This window comes from Pongo pygmaeus, chromosome 4 (assembly GCF_028885625.2).
Source record: "Pongo pygmaeus isolate AG05252 chromosome 4, NHGRI_mPonPyg2-v2.0_pri, whole genome shotgun sequence".
Classification (NCBI taxonomy): Eukaryota; Metazoa; Chordata; class Mammalia; order Primates; family Hominidae; genus Pongo; species Pongo pygmaeus.
The window spans coordinates 115,956,391-115,977,394 of record NC_072377.2 but is presented as its reverse complement, the minus strand read 5'-3'; the positions used below and the strand labels follow the sequence as shown (position 1 = coordinate 115,977,394).

General features: G+C 38.0%; 1 protein-coding gene across 7 annotated transcripts in view; it reads left to right on the top strand.

The window, feature by feature from the left end:
• NREP (neuronal regeneration related protein) overlaps positions 1-21,004 on the top strand; it is a 28,949-nt gene that overhangs the window by 5,987 nt on the left and 1,958 nt on the right. For 3 of the 7 annotated variants that reach the window (XM_063665129.1, XM_054488668.1, XM_054488669.2), the window contains one exon: positions 16,753-16,830. In XM_063665129.1, coding sequence (XP_063521199.1) covers positions 16,753-16,830 — 78 coding nt within the window. Of the gene's footprint in view, positions 1-4,119; positions 4,147-8,737; positions 14,005-15,066; positions 15,159-16,752; positions 16,831-21,004 lie in introns of those variants that run through there. The other 4 variants (XM_063665132.1, XM_063665130.1, XM_063665131.1 and 1 more) reach the window with 3 other exon arrangements.

Sequence of the window (21,004 nt, the reverse complement as noted above, 5' to 3'; positions counted from 1 at the left end):
GAGATAATTCAGGTAGGAAAAGGTATTTGAGCAGCAATCTTAGAATAAACAGCTGTTCCGAGTATCATTCCATTTTAACCTGATACAGTTCTTTAAAAGATGTAAATCAGATCATCATCATAAATACATTGAGGAAATTTACTTTGTTTTAAATCCTGAGATGAATACTTCTAAAATAGGAAAATATACTTCTAAAATAGGAATACTCTGCTAAACCAAATGAGTAAAACCCAAATTTATACATGGCTATTAATGAATTTTATACTTTGAAGTATTAATTTACTTGGTCAGTTAAAGACCTGATGTGGCATTCAGATGCACTGGGCTGACTGGGGATCCTTGGCGTAACTTCCTGGTCCTACATTTTTTTTAATTAGTGCTGTTCCTGTTTGGAAAGTCTTTTAAGGCCATATCCTCGTAGCCAAAGTGAAATGGAGGGTTGAAATAATTATCTGAATAATTATGCTCAAAAAATTGATTTTGTCTGATTCATCTTGGTAATTCCAAATGTTGCTGGAGTGATGTAGGAGTGAAGGATTTGCCTGAATTATCTGTATAATTCCCGTGTTATACAAGAAAAAAAACTAGGGATAAGGAAATCTTACCAGCAAATCCAATTTGAATATACCAGAGGAAAATGTATTGAATGTACTTGGATTATGTCATCTTGGTTGATAAAGATGTATTACAATATATCAATTTTAAAGGCTCCTCTACTTTGTACTGGATAGCAGGTTAATCATAAATTCTTAGTCCACATCTGTAGAAATTATGATTGCTAAAAATATTTATTGGGTGTAAATTTATTTGAAATAGATTTTTCTAGAACATATTTTGTACCTAGGAAGAGCTTCACAAATAGTTCATCTCAGTGGTTTAAAAAATAGCAGTGATCCTGAAATTGATCTGTTAATGCAAAAGTATTAACAGCCCTAATGGTTTGGGACTTAAGCATTAACATGGCTCTCAGCTAAATTCTAAATATCAGTTCAGTTATTAGTAGTAATACCATGGTATTAACCAGGATGGCATTATTTGTTAGTTGGATCATATGCATTTCTTCCCTTGCTCAACTAAATTATAGTCCCCAGAAGGTTTATAAACTTCATATAGTGCTTGGTAAAGTATTAAATATATGGTAGAAGTTCAACAAATATTTCATCTATGCATATTAACATCTATTAAGTTGAATTTTTTAAATTCATTCTTAATGATTTAATCGTGTTTAGTTTTTGTGAACTAGAAGTAATTTGTATCCCCAACCTCTTTTTTAAAAGAGGTAGGAAGCCTAAATGAATGCAATTTTAGTTTACACAGAAAATTATTTTCCGTTATTAAAGGGATAAAACAAAATGCGGTGAAACCATAAGGTGTGGCACTTGCCAAAAGAACGTGACTTGCTATGGCTAACCTTTCCCAGCTTCCAGAGCCACACTCTGGCAATGTGGTGCAATGCCATCTCTCTGGGTTGGATCCAGCTATAGTATTTAAAGCTCACAGCAGCTTTTCCTGCAGCCTGGACCCAAGAGGAGCTTTACTCCCAGTGTTGGAACTTTCTAGCCTTCACTTAGTTCAGTAGAATCTGTTTCTGTGATTCTGTGATGTGCAGCAAACTTAACAATGTAAAACAGTATAGTCTAGTGCTAAATGGTACGAATGATGTTAGTGAGGACTGGGGATTGGGGATAGTGGAAAACTTATATTAAGAAGGTAGAAATTAAGCTGGAGCCAGAAATAGCAAATATATGGCTATCTCCATCACTGACTTTTATACCTGTGGGAGACATTGCTAATCAACCTTGACACTCGTTATTATTCAGCTTGAGTATGATTTCAAAATCCTCAATACAGTGTTCCAGGATGCCATTAACGATCGGAGTTGGCACAAAATTTGAAACCTAGAAATGGACTATTTGCTCCTTGAGAGTAAGTACTATGCTTTATTAAGCTTTTTATTTCTAGGACTTAGGACCAGTCCTTATTTGAGTGAGTGAAGAATTAAGAATATTTGGGTAGATTTAGATGAGAGAGAGGAATATTCCAGATAAAAGGAGTGCATTAGAGAGTTAGGCTTGCAAGAGTAAGCATAATACCTTTTTACTATCGTAGGGGAGATCTTCCTCCCTGTTTAGGACCTCTGTGCTGTCAAGGACAGACCTCAAAAACTAGACCTAGAAGTCAAGGACTTCATGTGCTAAGCAATAGGAAGCCCCTGAGCAGGCATCTTAGAGATGGCCCAGGGCTCTCACTCAGGTTACCAGCCTGTCGTAGGTTCTTTGCCTTTTGATTGTGCTTAACAGGAAAGAACACACACACTCACTCACTTACACTTTCTGGTTAAAGGTACAGCTTACTTTATTGCTCCCTCTCACTCCCCTTAGGCTGGGGTGGAATGGTGGAGAGTAGAAAGGTCTCTAGCTAGAAGGAACTGGGAAGGGAAAAGGGAACATGCTTATCTTCTTTTTCTTGAGAAAGTGGCAGCACTTTCATTGGCAGATCCCAGCAGGTTCAGCAGTGTCTGCTTGGCCAGAGAGGATGTTGCTGCCTTGCAAGCTCCCCGATAGAAGGATCATGCTTCCCTCCTGTGAGGCTGACTGGGTGCTGTCATGTGCTAATCAGTTGCACCCCCATGTACCCAGCTGCTTTTCTCTTTCCATTTCTTCCCGATTAACCATACTTACTGAAAATGTAAGCCAACACTTATGTCATCACAATAAAATTGTTTGCAATTTGAGGCCTACATGCTGTTACTAATGTAGTCAGTAGTCTGGTGACCAACCAAAGAGAATCTCATCACATGATAGACGAAAATCGAGTAAAGCCAAGTCCAAGAGGGATTTTTTTTTTTTCCTCCAATCTCTTATAAACAGCACAGAATGTTACCTTGGAATGCATCAGCTGCAAGATTTTCAACATGAAATGATGTGACTAGCTCTTTTAACCCCTTTAGATGAGGTGGTACTTGTCTGTAAATCTCTCAGTAAAAGTGACATAGGTAAGCATTGCTCTTTGAATTCTTTATGCCTTCTCCACCTCATACCTTCAAGTAATTTTTTTTCACCTGCTATGTTTAGAACTTCCAAAGTTTTATTTCTGTGGCTTGACAGATAAGCCAGGAACTATATGAATTAATCCTTTATTTCTAGCCATAGTGGATTATATTTTCTTAGAGGGACCAGGCTACTTCTTATTCTAAACTGCCCCAGGATTCCCTCCTTCTGTGCCTTTGCTTAACTTGGTTCTAGAAGGAATGCACCTCCTGACAAAATAAAGCCATTCTTCAAGACTGAATTTGAATGGCAACTCCTCTCTGAAACTCACCATAGTACATCCCGCAGGAATCTTATGTTCCTCTGTATACTTATCACACGTTTAACTTTCTTCTTGTGGCTGGCTTATTTCTGCATTTTTTTCTACTCTCCAAGGTTGTATACTTGATACAAGAATATTGACCACTTAGTAACTGAGCAACACCTTTCCCTTTTTGGTAGCAGTTGAGGCTGTGATGCCTCTTTTTTTTTTCCATTTCCTCTATCAGTGGGATGGTGAATTCAGATGTAGAAAAGTTTCATTACTGAGAGAGAACTTCCAGTAATGAAATTGTAGAGAAATTGGTGTTCTCTTTCTACAAAGTGGTTTGGTGTTCTCTTTCTACAAAGTGAAAGAAAACTCTAACCTTCATTGACATTTCCTAATGAGACCTTGGAATAGATCCCACACCATGAACCAGTCTGATCTGTGCTCCCATACCTAACTAGGATCTGGCACATCCTCAGTGATCAACAACTGTCTGCGGAATAAATGAATGAGTCAGTGGTCATAGATACATGACAATCTGTTATTTCTGGGCAGGACCAGGTGGCCCACTTTGGTATCATACAATGAGTTATGGCCGGACACTGCACTGCTGTGATAGCTCGGTTGTAAGTCAGGCAGTCCAGGAAATGAAATGAACAGACACTGATGAACAATTTAGTACTGAAAAGAGCCCTTCAGTGAACATTTTAGAAGGCTCAAATGTTTGGGAAGTAAGGGGGAAGAGTTAAGTGAGATCTAAGCCCACTACAAAAACAACTCCTAAAATTCTGTGTTCCTTTCTTTTGCACTCCTTTAGGCAGAAGAGGTCCTGAGAGTCCAGAAAGCTAGGTTGGTATGGTCTGATGAAAAAGGAGTATCACTTTAGGGTAGTGCCACACATCTTATCCAGAACATTGGCTGTGGGGCGCCATTATGCATGAGGGTATTAATGGTGCTTTTCCAGCAGGCAGCACAGTTTGTCTCAGTAGTCTGACTGAGGCAGTCATGACAGTAGAGCAAATCTGCCCTGGTTTCACAGGGTAATGAAATCTTTTAAAGTAAAATTATTGCCTATTATTACCTTAGAATGGTTTCTAATCGAAGCTTTTTGCCTTGAAAGTGTTATGATAATCTAGCTAGAGATATTTTAAAATCCCTGATTTTAGACTGCTTGGTTCAGTGTTCCTCCTTATTTTCGTAGAGCAAAATATAAATACAACTTATATTCAAGAAGGAGAAGAGTAAATAACATAAGAGAATGTGGCATGAAAGGAAGGTCTGTCTAACCCTTTTCACTGAAATTTGGGAACCAGAGCCATTGATTGGAAAGGAAGGGGGAATAGCCAAGTAGTTGTTGCCAATAAAAATGCCAAGCCAAAGACTCACCAATAGGTAATTAAAACAACAGGGATACTCATAATGTGCACAGAAGTTTTGCTGTGGCTGCCAGCTCCAGTTCTTCTCTCCCCCATCCCAGCTGTTACTCAGATCACCATCACACACCATGTCCTTTGATTACTGGGGCAGGTAACAGCCTTCCTGCTGAATTGAGTTTGATACAATTCCAGCAAGGAAAAGTACTACAGTCCAGTGGCTGAAGAAGGAGAAATCTACAAAAGTTGTTTTGTTTAAAACGGGTCCAGGCATTCTGAGGACACTTTCATTGGATAAAGTTGGTGTCTGATATAGAACTTATTCTTGGACAGGAAAGAGTAGAAATTAGGATAAGATACTGCTGCTTTGCCAGGCAACTTTCGGACTATCAAGGGAAAACTAGTCAGTATTTATATGGATAAAACTTATTGACTAAGGTGCCTATAAACATGACCCAAGTAAGGGTTTGATATTAACTATTTCCTCCACGAAGTACTGTTTCATGCCTCCCACACAGTCATCCTAGTGAAAGCCACCCAAAAGGCTCATTGGGACCATGATGTCAAAGTCTGTTCTTGTGCTCATTTGCCAGACATTGTTGAGTGTCAGTAGATCAGTGTGCCATATGGGTTAGGCAGCACATGGTTGAACACTTAACCTAGTGCCTTCTGCATCAGAGGAACTCAGTTAATAGTAGCTTAAAGAATGAATGCTGCGCAGGGAATGTACCCACTGTTTAAAAGCATGCACTATCGGAATTTCAGTTGTGTTGTTAACAGAATTAGAATTTGAATAGATAAATCATATTAACTAGCCCACCCCTTTCCTGAATAGACTTTGGTGGCTTAGTTTGAAAAAATCTTTTTGAAAAAGTATTTTCTTTGCTACTTTGATATTTCCAGCCCAAACTAATCGGACTTACTCTTTGATAAGATGCTAATTGTATAGGATTAAAAACCGCCTATGAAATATTCAATACCTGCAGAATATACTTAGTAAATATTTCTTTATTAATTGACCGGGTAATTGCGATTATATACCGAGCCAGTTTAGTTAATATAGGATCAAAAATTCTGTCCGTATCTCTGAGCCCTTATCTTCACAATTTTAGTCCTTTATTAATTGGATTTAACTTTTCCAAAGCCTGGATGCTGTGGAGCAGAACTGAGTCTCCATTTCTTACTGCCCTGCCCTGCCCTGTGGAGTCTTGGGTCTAAAATACATATCATGAAATGCCCTGGCCTTGCATATTTTTTTCACTTCTTGATAATAGAATCTTAAATTGTTCTGATCTTGTCATCAAGGTCTGGGAGACAAGTCTCCACATCTTTTCATTTAGTCTTTATTAAACCTGTTTTTCCTTTTTTTTAAAAAAAAATGAGAACCACTTTTTGAACTTTAATTTTACTGTATGAGGCTTGACTGTCTACACTTGGCACAATCAATTCAATCAGAAATCCAATTAAATTTGTTCTTTGCATCATAGAAACAATTCATCTGATAATCATTGTGAATTTTTACTAAATTGATAAGCTATTATGTTGTTTAGATGAAGTCAGAAGGTCACCACATCTTTGACTGTGATTGAATACAGTACTCTACCTGCAATATGAGGATCAAATACAGCATACCTAATTATTTGCTATTTGATACCTTTAAGATGTTAATAATTAGTTTGTTGCCCCATCTGCATCTTTCCATTTGTCCATCTTTAGAACTGGCTGGATTTCTAATACATTAATTAAAGGTTTCCAAATGGAGTCTGGTTAAATTTATTTTTCTTCCTGAATTTATCATTCTTAGTAGTTTATATACTGCCTCTCTTGTCTGAAAAGTGTTTATTTTCTTCAATTGAGAGGAACAAAAACACTTCATATTTTTATGCAGTATATGGTTTGTGTGTCTGCAGATCATTGATAAAATATTTTTTAACTAAGCAGTTTGTTTTTAAATTGAGTTAACATTTTGAAAAGCAAAGTTACAGTGAACAGGATTTCAAATGCATTTGATGAAAGAGAAAGCTATACTGAATTAGATTGTCTATTGGTAGCCATCTGAGAAGGAACTGTTTGAGAGTTCATTTGAGGGTCATATAAAACAATCTGGTTTCTCAGCAAATGCATTTTGTTATTAGCTGCAATGATGCTACATATTTATATTGTGCTGGACCTTTCCTTCCAGGGAACACTGAAAAAAGAAAAAAACTGTGGTTACTAGTATTGCTTGGGTTTAATTAGATCCAAAGTCTTAATGTAGCCAAGCCAAAGTTGTTACTCTAAGACTGGTCTTTCCTCCATGACTGTAGCAACACATGAACACTGGAGACCTTGGGCAGGTTCCCTGACTATTCTCCCTCAGTGTTCTCATCTGTAAAATGGTGACGATGATGATAATGGTAGCCAGCACAGATCAGCTTACTTATGTGCCTGATCCTGTTGCCAGCGCTTTATATATATGGGTTTATTTCTTCCTTGCGGTAACATTGTGAAGATTAAATGAGTGCACCTGGAAAACATGCCCAAAGTTAACAAAACATTATAGTGGATTGTATTATGCATTTCTACAGAAAACTATGGGTTCCCGAATTTACATACTCTGTCTCTGTGGGTTCCAACTACTCCTGTTTATTGCTCATAGTTCCCTTCTTTTGGAGAAGTATAGTTGTGGTGTTTGATTTACAATGGAAGAAAGACTGAGGGGAAAAATCTGTGGCTGAGGTCTTCTCTTGTTGGAGAATACAGTCAGAATTTGGAATGAAGGCCTGAGTTTCCACTACTACCTTTTTCATATTAAACTACCGATGATTCTTTTTCTAGGGAACTTAAGCCTCTAGTTTGGCATTCTTTTCGCAGATATTTTCACAACTCTTGAAGCCTGTGTTTCTTGGGTGACAACTAGCCCTGAAACACATCTGTTTGGGTTGGGAGCTCCTCCCTTCAGTCTTCTCTGCCTCACATGGTACTGCCGGACTGAATCCCTCATCAGAGAGAAGCCCTCTACTTAATCAGACTTGGCTCCACCCAGAGGGGTTGAAAACCCAGGTGGTGTGCAGGGGCGTATCCATTCTAACCCTATTCTATTCCTCTTGTACTTTTAGTTTTCTGACAGTTTTCTTAGAAGCCTCTTAGTGGCCTCTTTTTGTCCTGAGCATTTAAATAGCATGTGGATACAGATCTGGATATATTTTTTCTTCTTTAAAAAAAGGTCAGAATTCTTACCAGATAAGAATTCTGTACCCTGTGATTTACACCAATTTTAATTACATCCTTCTGCAATAGAAACCACTTTCCCTCCAAATTTAGTGGTCTGTTATGATACTATTTGCTATTGAAGAGATACCAGCTTTTAAATGACCAGGACAGTGCAAGACAAGCATTGAATTGTGAAATAACTTTAGCTAAATGCTGAAGGGTTTGCAGCTACCAGTAGAAGAGGATACATTGATGGAAAGAGTGAATAGTTTCTTTTGGAATGAGCACTTCGGGAGAAAATGCAGACTTTCTGGAAACCTCTGTCTTGCACATGTCAACAAGAGGAATGCTTTGAAATATCTTCAGACTCTTCAAAGCAACTAGCTATTTCATCCACCCAGACCAAGAAAAATCCAAAATCCTATGTCTAAATAAATACTTACCTCATCAGCCCTTAACTGAAGGCTTTAACAAAAGAAATCGTATTTTTGAATAATTATTCTTTCATGTTGTTGGGGGAGATTTTTCATAAGATTTTAGTGGATAGCACAGTAATTTTTGGACAGAAGGAAAGAAAAAATAGCATTCTTGGTGACTAGAAATTAAACTTCATATAGTTATTTGAAGGTGAAACTCGGCATAGCAAACTTAAAATTATTCAAACCAGCTAATAAAAGCAAGTCTAGATGTTTCCTATTAACCTTGGAATGTGCTTGGAAAAAGCCCTGCTACTCCAGATGTCTAGTATTAGAAAGCGTATCAACAGCTTTTACTCTGAATTGTGGTGAATAATACCATTCTAAAATTCGCAAGTGCAGTTTGGTGTGCTGGGGCATAATATAGAATTAGTATTCAGGTTTTTTCTTTCTTTTTAAATTCTTAATATATCTTAAAAGTAGGAGAAACATCACAAGATGTCATATTCCTAATTTCTTAGTTACAAATTAAAACCAATTTATATAATGGAATAAGGTGGTCCAGACTTAGAACTCAGATGTGTTAAGTAAATATTTATTCTGGTTCCACTCCAGGGAGGTAAAAGATTTTATTAACATATTTCTTGCATTAACATATTTCTTGAGGTCACGGGGGCAAAGAAAAGCTTATGCTGTGCTTAAATGCCTGAGGGGCCTTTCTGCGGCACGCTAATAAACGCTGATTTTTTTTTTTTTTTCTTCACTAAAGAGAGCAACGATCTTGTATTGTGGCCTTTGTTTTACTATTGTTCACTCACAACTGCATAATCTCAAACCAAGTTTTAAAAAGGCTGCTTTATTTTTTTCCCATTGTTTGGAAAGTCTCTTAGATATTACTTAAAATATTTGTATCCAAGCTTTATCCTTGTACTTTTTCTCCTGGTTTACTTTGGGCTGTTACCAGCCATTTGTACTTTGTTTTCTCTTCATTGCTGAAAAGAAAAATTGCCCATTAAAAGTCAAGATTTGAAGTGCTGAACTTAATTCCTTGAGTCCAGTCCACAGTTTGGCTCCGATTACTGTACCAGGCTGACCTCCAGTCCAAGGGAGGGTGCCTTGGCAGAAATCTGAGAATTCCTCGATCAGTGACTCCCTTTTTTGGATTTATGGAGTCTTTAGGTGGATTGCTTTGTGCTAAATGTGCTCTTATTGGAAAGGAATGGGGCTGGAATGAGAGGAACACGATGTTGCACAACGTAAATGTTTGCAGCTGACCTCCGTGTTCACTATGCTTGAATTAGCTGGCCGTTGCTGCACCTGGCTTTGAACCATGTACCATCAAAGCCCAGAAAACTCACGTAATGAATGGTTTTAAGTAGTGGTGAAAAAGAAAAGTCGGGTAATTCTGTTAACCTTTTGTGGCTGGCTCCTGACTTGATTTTTTGCCCCCCTTGAAAGTCTTTGCTATTATTCTTAGAAATAAAATTTTAAAAGACTCAGCAGCCAAACAAGCAGAATATGACATTGTGGAACAGAGTGACTGTGAAAGCTCTTTGTGCTGACGATTAATTTCACATGTAAACAGTTTCATTTTGTTGCCAGCAAGGAGATTTCCTTTTCCTTTCTGTGCCTAGTTAAAGTCTAGAAATAAAATTCCACAGCTGTCAGGTTCCCACATATTCATCAGTGGCCTCTCAAGATGGCTTCACAATGAGCAGAGTGAATTTAGAGGATTCCACTGTTAAAGTCTGCAAAGCTTGTTTCAGACACCCCAACTCACAAAATCAAGAATTGTAAATCTTTTGCCTTCCTGACATGTAATGTTGGACAGTAACATCATCTGTGGCATAATATTAATAAAATATGAACATTTTCTGTGCCCGTAGTGGGAATATGCACCCGAAGCGAAGCTAATGCCAATGGGTTTAACCAATTAGTGAGCCATCATTGTCTTCCTTATTGAAACACAGTTGCCTCCCCCAACCTCTATTTGTACATGTTAAGGACTTACCAGGCAATGAAACTCAAGGAGTGTCAGCAGGTGCCACAAAGGCCTTCCTTTCCTTTCTAGCAGGAGGGCACTTATGACTATAGAGTGCAGTAGTTGGGTGTTCATAATGCATACTCTGTAATTACCCATTGTTACCACAGCCAGCTCCAGTGTATGTGTGTGTGTGTCTGTGTGTATGTGTGTGTTTAAATTAGGTCAATGCACGTTTCATTTAGCTCCCAAGCCAGAATGCTTGCCAACCTAAGCCCCAACACTTTTATTCTGGTTTCCAGAATGTGCAGAGGTTACGTACATCATCTGAATGGCCCAGTGTTCTGCAGGCTTATCTTTTGGTCTTCCAGTGGTAACGTGTTTTCCCCACTGTGTGCTTCTTCTCCAAGCAGCATTCACAAGGTTAGGCAGATCTCTAAGACGACGTCTCTAGAGAGACAGCACAGTGCATCATCTTTTGGCACCATCTAATCTTTGATGTAATGTTGTTCAGAGAAAATGATCCTTGTAGCTCATTTATGGTTTCAGTTTACATTTGGCCCTCTCATATGACCAGTAACACCTGGGAACAGAGTGGCTTTTGAGGGAGATTCTTTATAGCACCACTTCAAAGGGTTTTTGCAGAAAGGAAGTGTATGTATATGCGCATGAATTCTCCTTGAATTACAGTAAGTACTAGGTTTCACAACCTCCTGGCTAGTTAGGCAGAATAAAATATGTACACATACAGACACATACTAGTTGGCAGAAAGATTATGAAATATACCCCTTTGCTGCAGAAAGAATTGATTGATTATGCAGGTTGGACCCCTGCTGCCCTAGTCGGCTTTCCTAATCGCAGGAGACAGATACCCATACCCATCCTGTTAAGTTATAAAGGACCCGTGTGTGCATTCTTTAACCCTATAGGACCTCGTCAGGGATAAAGAATAATATTACAGTTATGGTCGTTAACAACCAAACCATGCAACATATCTTCATGGCAGATTTCTGAAAATGTATGTTAACTAATGAAGTAAGCAGCATTTATGTGTGTGGTGTATTTAGCCTCTGCAAAAAGATATAATCCTGCCTTTAAGTATCATTCTCTAGAACAGTCTCCCCAAAGAAATATTGATAAAGACAGTAAATGAACAGAGGAAAATCCAAATTTAGAAACAGGTAATAAGGAGATATGATTCAAATTTTACCTGCAATGTAGTAGAAGTGATAGGAAACATGTCCGAGAACTTTTAGATTGAGTCTGTATTTGGACCATACCATAGCAAATTTTGAAATGAAAAGCTTAAAAAATGTTTGAAAAATAATTTAAGCAATAATCTAGTTTGCATATTTTTTAGGACCTTGGAGGACTGGTGTCTGAATTTTCCCACATTTCATTTTTCTAATTTGGAGCACCAGTTGTCAGCTATTAATAATAGTTTGTACTAAGCAGTAATTACTGGTGAGCTAATTACTTTATGGACTTTAAAAAATGCAGTTATTTTTCATGACGTACTGTCCAAAGAGTAAAACAAGCCTCAAAAGAAAGAAAGGAAAGAAGGAAGGAAAGGAGGGACAAAACCCTGAGTATTTTATTTCCAATTTGTATGCTGTGATAGAATATTGAAACTTACCCAACTATCAATACATTTAAGAGAATCAGTAAGAAATAGCACATTTTCACTATAAGTAATATTTAAATATATAGTGGGTTTAAGTATATTAATTATACTCAAAAGCATAAAATTGGTATTTCCTAAGAATTGATCAAGGATATCTAAATACAAGTCATGATTAGTGTATTTTAAACCAGTGTGGTTCTTTATGACGTTCTGTTGTTTTTCAGCCTAATTGTCAGTGAGATAAATATAGCATCATAGAAAAAGATGCATTAACCAATATATTCAGTGACAAGTATAAACACCCAAACTTCCCCAGAATTCAAACAAAACCGTTGCATATTCTCCAAATTAAAGTAACAAAATTTTCCTTCCCCCTACTTTTTTTTTAAAAACTAGCATTTTTGTTTTCTCAATTGTTGAAGGTACAATTTGCTTTTCTGATTTTCTAATAGACTTCTGGAAGAATAGTATTCTAGAGGGTTTTGAGGATTTTATTTGGGCAAAAACAAACAATTGTTTATTGTATACATGGAAAGAACAGTTTTAAAAGAAGACATACTTTTTGTGAAGATTAATGCAAACTTTGGTTTGTTTAATAAAACAACAGTTTTGAGGTATTCCCATACCCAGAACACTTAAATTTTCTAGATGCAAACCACCGAAACAACAATAGAGAATTCAATGAAGTGTCAAAAAGAAAGTTAATTTAATTGGCCTTCATGAAAAACACAAACTTGAATTCAGACAATGAATGAATGGAATGCACTATCAGCCACGTGTCCATGTTTGGAGTGTCAGTTGATGAGCACCAAGAAGAATGGGCAGCTTTACAGTTCAGCAAGCACAGATGGACTCTAGATAGATAGATCAGCTTACCAGTTTTCTGATCCTCATATTATCAGCATTCAAAAGCTTCAGTCATAGGGTCATTGTCAGTTCCTAATATTCTGAACTAGTTAGAAAACTGAGGGCACAGAAACTCATGGGTTCATGTGGGTCTTGTTACTGCTGTGGGGCCTGGGAGCTGCAGGGAGACCTGGCCACAGGGCCACTTGCCTGCATGGAGCTCATTCTGCACTTACCCCTCACCCTTCTGTCTTCCTTGGCTGATTCTGACAGCCATCAAATGCCCTCCCAGATGTGCTCGCTGCCACCCCCATTTCCTTTGTTGACAGCACTACTGGATATTATGCTAAATGTTGGTTTTGTTTGTTGTTTAGTCTGTTGATAGATGTTCCAGCACCTATTACATTTGACATAACCTATATATTTCTTTTTTGTTGTTGCCCTTAAAAAGCACACTGTGTTTAGTTTGCGAGGGCTGCCATAACAAAGTGCCACAGGCTGGGCAGCTTAAACAACAGAAATTTATTTTCTAACAATCTTGGAGGCTCGAAGTCTGAGATCAAGATGTTGGCAGGGTTGGTTTCTTCTGAGGCCTCCCTTCTCGGCTTGTAGATGGCTGTCTTCTCCCTGTGTCTTCATATGGTCTTTCCTCTGTGTGTCTGTGTCCTAATCTCTTCTTAGAAGGACATGGGTCACTTCAGATTAGGGCCCACCCTGATGTCCTTATTTTAACTTAATTGCCTCTGTAAAGATCCTGTTTCCAAATACAATCACATTCTGAGGTATTGGTGGTTAGGACTTCCCCATATGAATTTTGAGGTGATACAAGTCAGCCCATAACACACATTTTTAAAAGTAAATTTTTGTGAATTGATCACCCCTGCTGTACCTACCCCACCCCCAGACTTGAGCATCTAGAAGGCAGAAACTCTCTTTCTCTTGCAATCCCCAGAACCTAACAGTGTCCAGCACTTTGCAGCTATTTCATGAACTCTTGCTGCATGAATGCACAAAGGTTGGTAAGAAACGAAGTTGAAAAGTGGCACTATTTCTGACTGCCAGAAGTAGCACCTGGCGAGTAGACTAGAACATGTTCCAATAAGAAGAAGAGGCAGAGAAAATACAGTACATTTAAACCAAGACAGCTTTTGACAGAAAGGCAAATGATTGTTGCTTGGGACCACCCATTCTCCACATCCAGCACTGGGAATGGAATGGAAGTTCAGGCCCTTGCGGAATACCAAAGGTCAGGTCTGAATCATATGAGAGCAAAGGTAATTAATGATTGTCAATAGATCTTTTCTCTTAAGCTCTTCACTTTAGAGTCTCAAAATACTGCAGGTATAAGAAAGAACAATGCTGTAATGCAGACAGATCATATTTGTTTCCAGTAATTTACCACGATTTCTTAAAACTAGCTGTGCTTAAAAAAATGAAAAGTTTAAATATCTCCTTTAGATACTATGTCTAGGGATATGCTGAGTTCTTAGATACCAGCCAAGCAGGTTTTAAGAATGTAACTGAGACTCCTCTGTCCCTGCCATTTTTGGCTTAAGGTTCTGACTTTGAAGAAGATTGGAAAACTACCACAAGGCCAAAGCAACGTTCATTTTTCTAAAAGTATACAATGATTACTTTATGATTCAAATACTAAAAAATGCCTAATATGCTAAAAATGCCTAATAGTGAAAAAAAAATGCCTTGGTCAATGTAACAAATATGAAGTAAGGGAGAAAGTTTCCTTAGTCATGTGTGTTTTGCTGTCTGTTGGATATTCACATTCCCAAGTTCTTTAGCAAAAGTCATTGGCTTTTTGTTTGTTTTTGTTTTTTGTTTTAGCAAATGGAGAGTTCTTAGAACAACAAATTGTTAGAATAGGTGTAATAATTTCTGAAAGGCAAGCTATTTTCCCCTACAAATTAGACTTTGGTGGTTTTAGTATTGATGCTTAGAAGTTAAATGTTAAAGCAGTGTCATTTCGTTAAAATGGAATATCCCAGAAAAGCACAAGAACACAAGAATGACAATACTTACCTGACCTTGCTTTTCATTGCTTCCTATGCCTACAAAGTTTTTACATGTACTTTTATCAACATTTTTGGTTTCCAACAACTTAATTTCTCACTAATATTTTAAGACTGTACTTGAAATATGATTTTTAAAGTGGTAATATAGAAATGTAATCACTTCATATCCATTTATATGAAGTGAATTTAACAGTAGATTCAAATTTGGGGTTCCCTAAAGTTGAGCCCAAACTGGGCTTTTGTGTGCTGTGACTTTGTTATTTGTGTATTTGAGATTATTTTGTTTTCTTCACCCATTCCTGGATAAAGGAAATGTCAGAAGTGGCTGCTTGTCCCAAACAAGGCAGATGGTGGATTACTTTCTGAAGGAGCTGGGCACAGGAGAGGAAATATGTGGAAAAGTAAGGTGGTTGGGGTGAGGGGAACCACATGGCTCAGAAAACAGACCCAGTCCAAAAAGAAAATAGTTCTAGCTCTTGCAGAATGAGCTCTCTTTAAGACCCAAACGTGGGTGGCGGCTGTGGACTGGTATAATTTTGAGGGAGCGGTGGTAGGCGATTTGCATTCTGGGATAATGCGAGGGCAGCAGGATAGTGGAAGGAACTGAAGTTTAGAATCTGGAAACCTAGTGTGACTTTCAGTCCTACCCTACACTACCTGTATGACTTAGGGCAAGTCGACCTTTTTGAGTTTCAATTTCTTCATTTGTTTAATGATAAGACCAATATTATTGGCTTATCATCAGGACAAATTATGTATGCAAAATTGCTTTGTGAGCTAGGATGCGCTATAAATGTCACTGGTGTAGAGCAAAGATAGTTACTGTTCAGTTATTCCCAAAAGTGAACACACTTAGCCATCCACATTTCCTACCCTAGATCCCCTGACAAAATGGATTGATCGGGGTATACCAAGCATTACAGTCAACTCAATGATTAGGTTACCTCAATTAGGGCTTCCAAAACCAAAATCTAAACACACATCTAAGTCTGTTTGTTAATCTGTTAATGAGGTGTGACTCTTAATTGTTGTTTATTAAATGTGAGGCGTATTTATTGCAGAATTTGGAGAATCAGATCTGGAGGGAATCTTACCTAATTTCACTCTGCTTTCAATCAGGACTATATTAAATGTGAATTAGCCCTGACAGATGGTTGTTGGATTCTGTTTCTAAATTTTTTAAAGAAGATTTCACAGTTTTTCTCTAATTTCTTTTAGTAATTTGACAATTCTTATGCTGAGTTCTTCCTTAGAGCTGACCCAAATCTTAGTTGTAATTTTAAGGCCTTTCCCCTCTCCTGTCATTACTGAAGATGGAGAACAGCTGGTCGGCAACCTTATGCTAATCATCCTTTGTATATTTAAAGAAGAGTTACTCAGTTCCACTCCCTCGCTCCACCCCCTCCCACCACCAAATTCATCAGCTAGTATTCTCTGAATCATTCATGGTGATGACACCTATCTCCCGCCCCTCCCTCAGACACTTGGCTGTTTCAGGCAGCTGGGGAGAATGTGTTGTCACTGGCCACATGGACTTGGAGAGAATCTGGGCTGCTGCTTTTTTTCCTCTTTTAGTTTCTTGATAATCTTTGGCCTTCTAATAAATGATCAGAATAACCGTTAACAGTGTTTGATGGAGTTTTGCAAGGATACTTATCAAAGAATCCTTTGAAAGTTAGACCTCCCAGATGACTTAGTGCAGTCAGCCAGACATACCATTAAGCTGCTACTTTGCCTGCTAAAAATAACATTGATTGATATCTCTGCTTTATTGGACTTAATCTTGGAAGACATTGAGCTGAAACTCTCCTGAGTGCAGTGTGTGTTCAGAAGCACACTAACAGTTTGAAAGAGTTAATGGTTTCCCCAGGGCTCTAAGTTGCAGTTGGGAATAAGTAACCATTGAGGAGAATTGAGCTCATTAAGGTTATCCCATGTAGTTTCAGAGTGGATCCTGTTTTTAATCTGAATGTGTATGCTTTTGTGTCTCTATAGGTTTATTACCCAGAACTCTCTGTCTGGGTCAGTCAAGAACCATTTCCAAACAAGGACATGGAGGGAAGGCTTCCTAAGGTAAGATCCTTAGATGCCATTTTGTTAACACTATTTTCAATATAGAAACAATTGTTTTAAAATATCAGAGCTTTTTCATTTTAATACCCATTATAGGCTGCTATAACAATCCATTAATCTGATACTATGATGACCTTGGAAATAATGTACTTTTAAAAAATATCCTAAAGTCCTATGACTTAAAGTTCACATTATCTTCCTTCATAAATAAAAAATTTTCATTTAAAACATGGAATCACTTTATCAAAGTACAGTTCACAGGTTTTAAATCTGTTCCATTTCTGGTTAGACAAACTCAAATACAATGATCAAACTAAAAGATTTCTTAAAAGTATAAGATGATGACATAATTGTCTGCTAATAAAGTCTGAAGGTCTGATAAGATTATCCATGAAGCAAAAGGGAGGAACAAAAAACTGTTACATTTCTTTCTTCTAATTTTTAAGCCTAAAAAGTATTTTTTATAAACATGGTTTCATTGTTCTGACATCTTAGATGTGGCAGTTATCTGCCTCAAGAAAATTTGTAAAATTTATATTTTAGATTTTAGCATAATTTCTGAAACAATAACAACTACATACCAGTTTTTACTGTAGATACTGGACTTTGCCTCTTAGGGTAAATACTTATTTGACTTCAAGCAGGAAGAGTGTACTTTTTAACCAATGACTTGCTGATTTTGCAGTTAATAAAGAAAAACAGAATCCACTGAAAATAAAATTTCTATCTGAAAGTTTCATAAGTGTAATTGACTAATGGTGAGGCCTCCCCCAGCTGTTACTGGTATTTCAATGTTTAAGAAATTATTTTATTTACACTAAATAGTCTCAGCAATTCCCTATCTTATACTGGCAGGCAGAAACTGAAGAGGTTGTATCAACTGGCAGTTTGCACTGAAAGAAAACAATCTTAAATCACTTTTAATCTTGCAGAGCATTTTTGAAGGTCAAGGTTGAAATCACTGGCAGGAAAGTAGGTGAACAAAATGGTTTGGCCCTGCCTGAACTAGACTTGCACTGATTTGTAGAGCTGGAGTGGAAGAGAGCTAAAATAGTAGCGCTTTCCTTAAAAGACACCCACACCCCACCACCTCACCAGCAGCACACCAGCAGCAGCAGTATAACCGTAGACATTCATCGCTGTGCCAGATCAGGGCATAATTCTCTTAAGGCAGCTGAGGGCAAGATATGAAAACAAAGCAAAGTATAGCCTTCGCATTAGTTCTTGCCTCATTCAGGCATCCAAAGGTCCTCTCTCTTTGATACTGGTGACATAAACCAGAGGGGCAAGACTAGGCATAGTTCCTTGATGAGTTCAATGGTGCCTCACCGTACTCTTAGAAACCAGCCCTGCTGTGCTAGGTCTTGTCCCACACAAAGACATGCTCCCAGGGGTGGGCACCGTGGATCATGGTATTCAGGTCTTCTGCTATTTTAAGTTCTTTCTTCTCTAAATATGTGAATAATATTTTAAGCATAGTGTATTTTGTTCTTTTTCCAGAAGTTCCCTTCTGGAAAAGCATATCTTTGTATAATTGTAGGAAAAATAATCTTGACTTACTTGGTCCAAAGCACATTATTAACTGGGGATTAATTTCCTAGTAGTCATCTGTCGGGAGGGCTGATGCACCCCGAGGCACGTTAACTGGCATGACTTTCAGGACGGCAGGGCTGTGGGAGCCACTGGACACATCTGCCCCCCAACCCCTAGCCTCTTGAATTACTCAGGTCCCTCAGCTCTGTTGGCACAAATATGAGCTGGATGATAGAAGAACCGTTATTCCCATGGATGAACTTTTTTTGGCTTGAATTCTTATAAGGCCTGACTTCTGGATCTGGAGAAAGAAGACTTCTTTGTGTCCCATCTTCAAAATGCCTCCTCCACTTGTTGCAGAAGCCTAAAATTCCTTTAGTGGGGCAGAAAGCCTATTATTTAAAAAAAAAAAAAATAGTGGGAGGGTGAGTGGATTGAAATCAGTCAGGGGAAGAGGATTGAAATCTAGTAAATCCAGGACTCCATAGGGAGGATGCACTGAACTCTTGTCTCCTCAGGAGCACCTCTCACCACGGGCATGTTGGGCTCTGGGCTCTCGGGGTGCTTCAGTAGCACACCTCCCTGTGGGCCCTACTACCACTGCCTCATGAGGGTCCAGTCTGTAGCCTGTCTTCCACACAGCAAGTTAATGAAGGGTGAGATGGGCAGGGACTGTTTCTGTTTCAATCTCTAAGCTTAAAATCGAATAGAGTACTCCAGCCATAGTAGGCACTTAGAAAATGAATAATGAACGAAGAAATGTATATTATCTGGGACTTTGAAACAGAAAAAATGGTAAAAATGGTAAATTCAAATCTGAAATAATCTTCTCTTTCTTTTTTTATGGAAGTGCCTCTTCCCAAATCCCTAGCTCTTCCTTTTGTTTTGTTGTGTATGTTTCATGGAGGTAGAAGATTAGTACTGAGACTGAGATTTAAATAGAGAGATACACTAACGTTCTGTATATTCACTTTTGAACAGAGTAAGTCTGAACTGGAGCAGTTTTAAGGCAAGCTGTGTAAAGAGTATAATTGTTGAGTTAACATTTATCAACTTTTCGTTTTCCTTCTTTTCTTGCCTGTGCTAATTAACAGCCATTGAACTCTTCATCTGTCCAAAACCTAAGTTTGCCCTATCCTGAACCATGGTAACTGGTTGACTGTGGGGTGAGGTGGGGTCGGGCTGGCAGCATTATTTTAAAGACACTGGGATTACGTGGATTTCCTTTTTTTTAATTTTGGGGTTGTGTACCAAGATTCCAAGATTGAAATTATTTTCACAACTGCAAGTAACTACCCAATATTATGCTTTTGGAAATTGAATCTAGACCCTTAAGGGTGTGTGAGTGGTGAATTATATTTTTATTTAATTTTCTGGTTTGTTCCCATTGGTATTTAATGATACCAAAACAACCTCTAAAATCACAACCTAAGATTGGAGTATTAAAGTACATCATGGTTATATATGTCCAAAAAATGTTGTATGCCCTCAAAGTCCGAGACTTTTAAGTAAAAAATTGAGGCATACCAGAGGTTTAATATGGAAAATCTGTACAGTAAGTAAGACTTTTTAAAGTTGAATAATCTGTTGCATTTAGTTCACCCCTGGGTTGCTGAAAATACTTATTCAATTTCAAGTTGTTTGGAAGTTACTGGTTTCTGAATTCTTAAAAAGAAATTCAGATGTGTTAATTTATAGGCCACAAAGTAAGATTATCACTTTAATCCAAGTACTTTACATCTAGTCAAACTGGCTTATTAAAACTGTCTTGTTAGAACATGTGACTTGAGCAAAAAAAAAAACAAAAAAAAAAACCCACGTTTTAAAACCACAAAGGATAATTTTTTCCAAGAAAATGTCAGTAATTAAAACTCCAGCGTTCAGCTAAAAGAGAGAACCATCGTCAAATCTTCACTGTGTTCATACCTGTACAAGGCATAAAATCCATCTGTTGTAAATTAATACCTTTATTGTGCATCATGTGGGCAGGTGGGCTTCACTGTGCTGTGCTTCTGCTGTCTGGTTGTGATGGAGAGCTCCTCTTCACTGTTGGCGCTGCAGCAGTGTGTCCGGGAAGCCACGTGGCGGCGGATCAGTAGTCACACTGAGATTGAGTTATTCTAGTCAGAAACACAAAAACCTTACTCATCAGGATTGTGAGGAGAGACTTAGAATAGCCCCAGTCAGTCGAGATGAGCTGAATCTCACTCTCTTCTGGCCTTGGTTTCCCCACTAGCCCCCACTTTCCTACAACCGCTGTCTGGGCACCCTCACATTATTTCTCTCCCAGACACTTCCCATCTTTGGTAGCCACTTCTGGCATGCGCCGATTGCACATAGAATAAGCCATACATAGATAAGATTTATGCAAGTTGAGATACATTTTTAAATATTTTTATTACGTATTAGAAAATAGATTGTTACTCTTCTTCATCACACACACTGGACTCTTTTTTTTTTTTTTTTTTTTTTTTTTTAAATTATGAACTGACACTCCTGTGAGTATCTATCACCCAGTCTAAGGTTGGGCCCTATCTGATACTAGAAACTGTCCTAAGAAACCTGACACTGGGGAATGCTGCCTCACACATGGCTGGCACCACCGTGACAGAACCACTTCATTCTACTGAAGCAAAGGTGG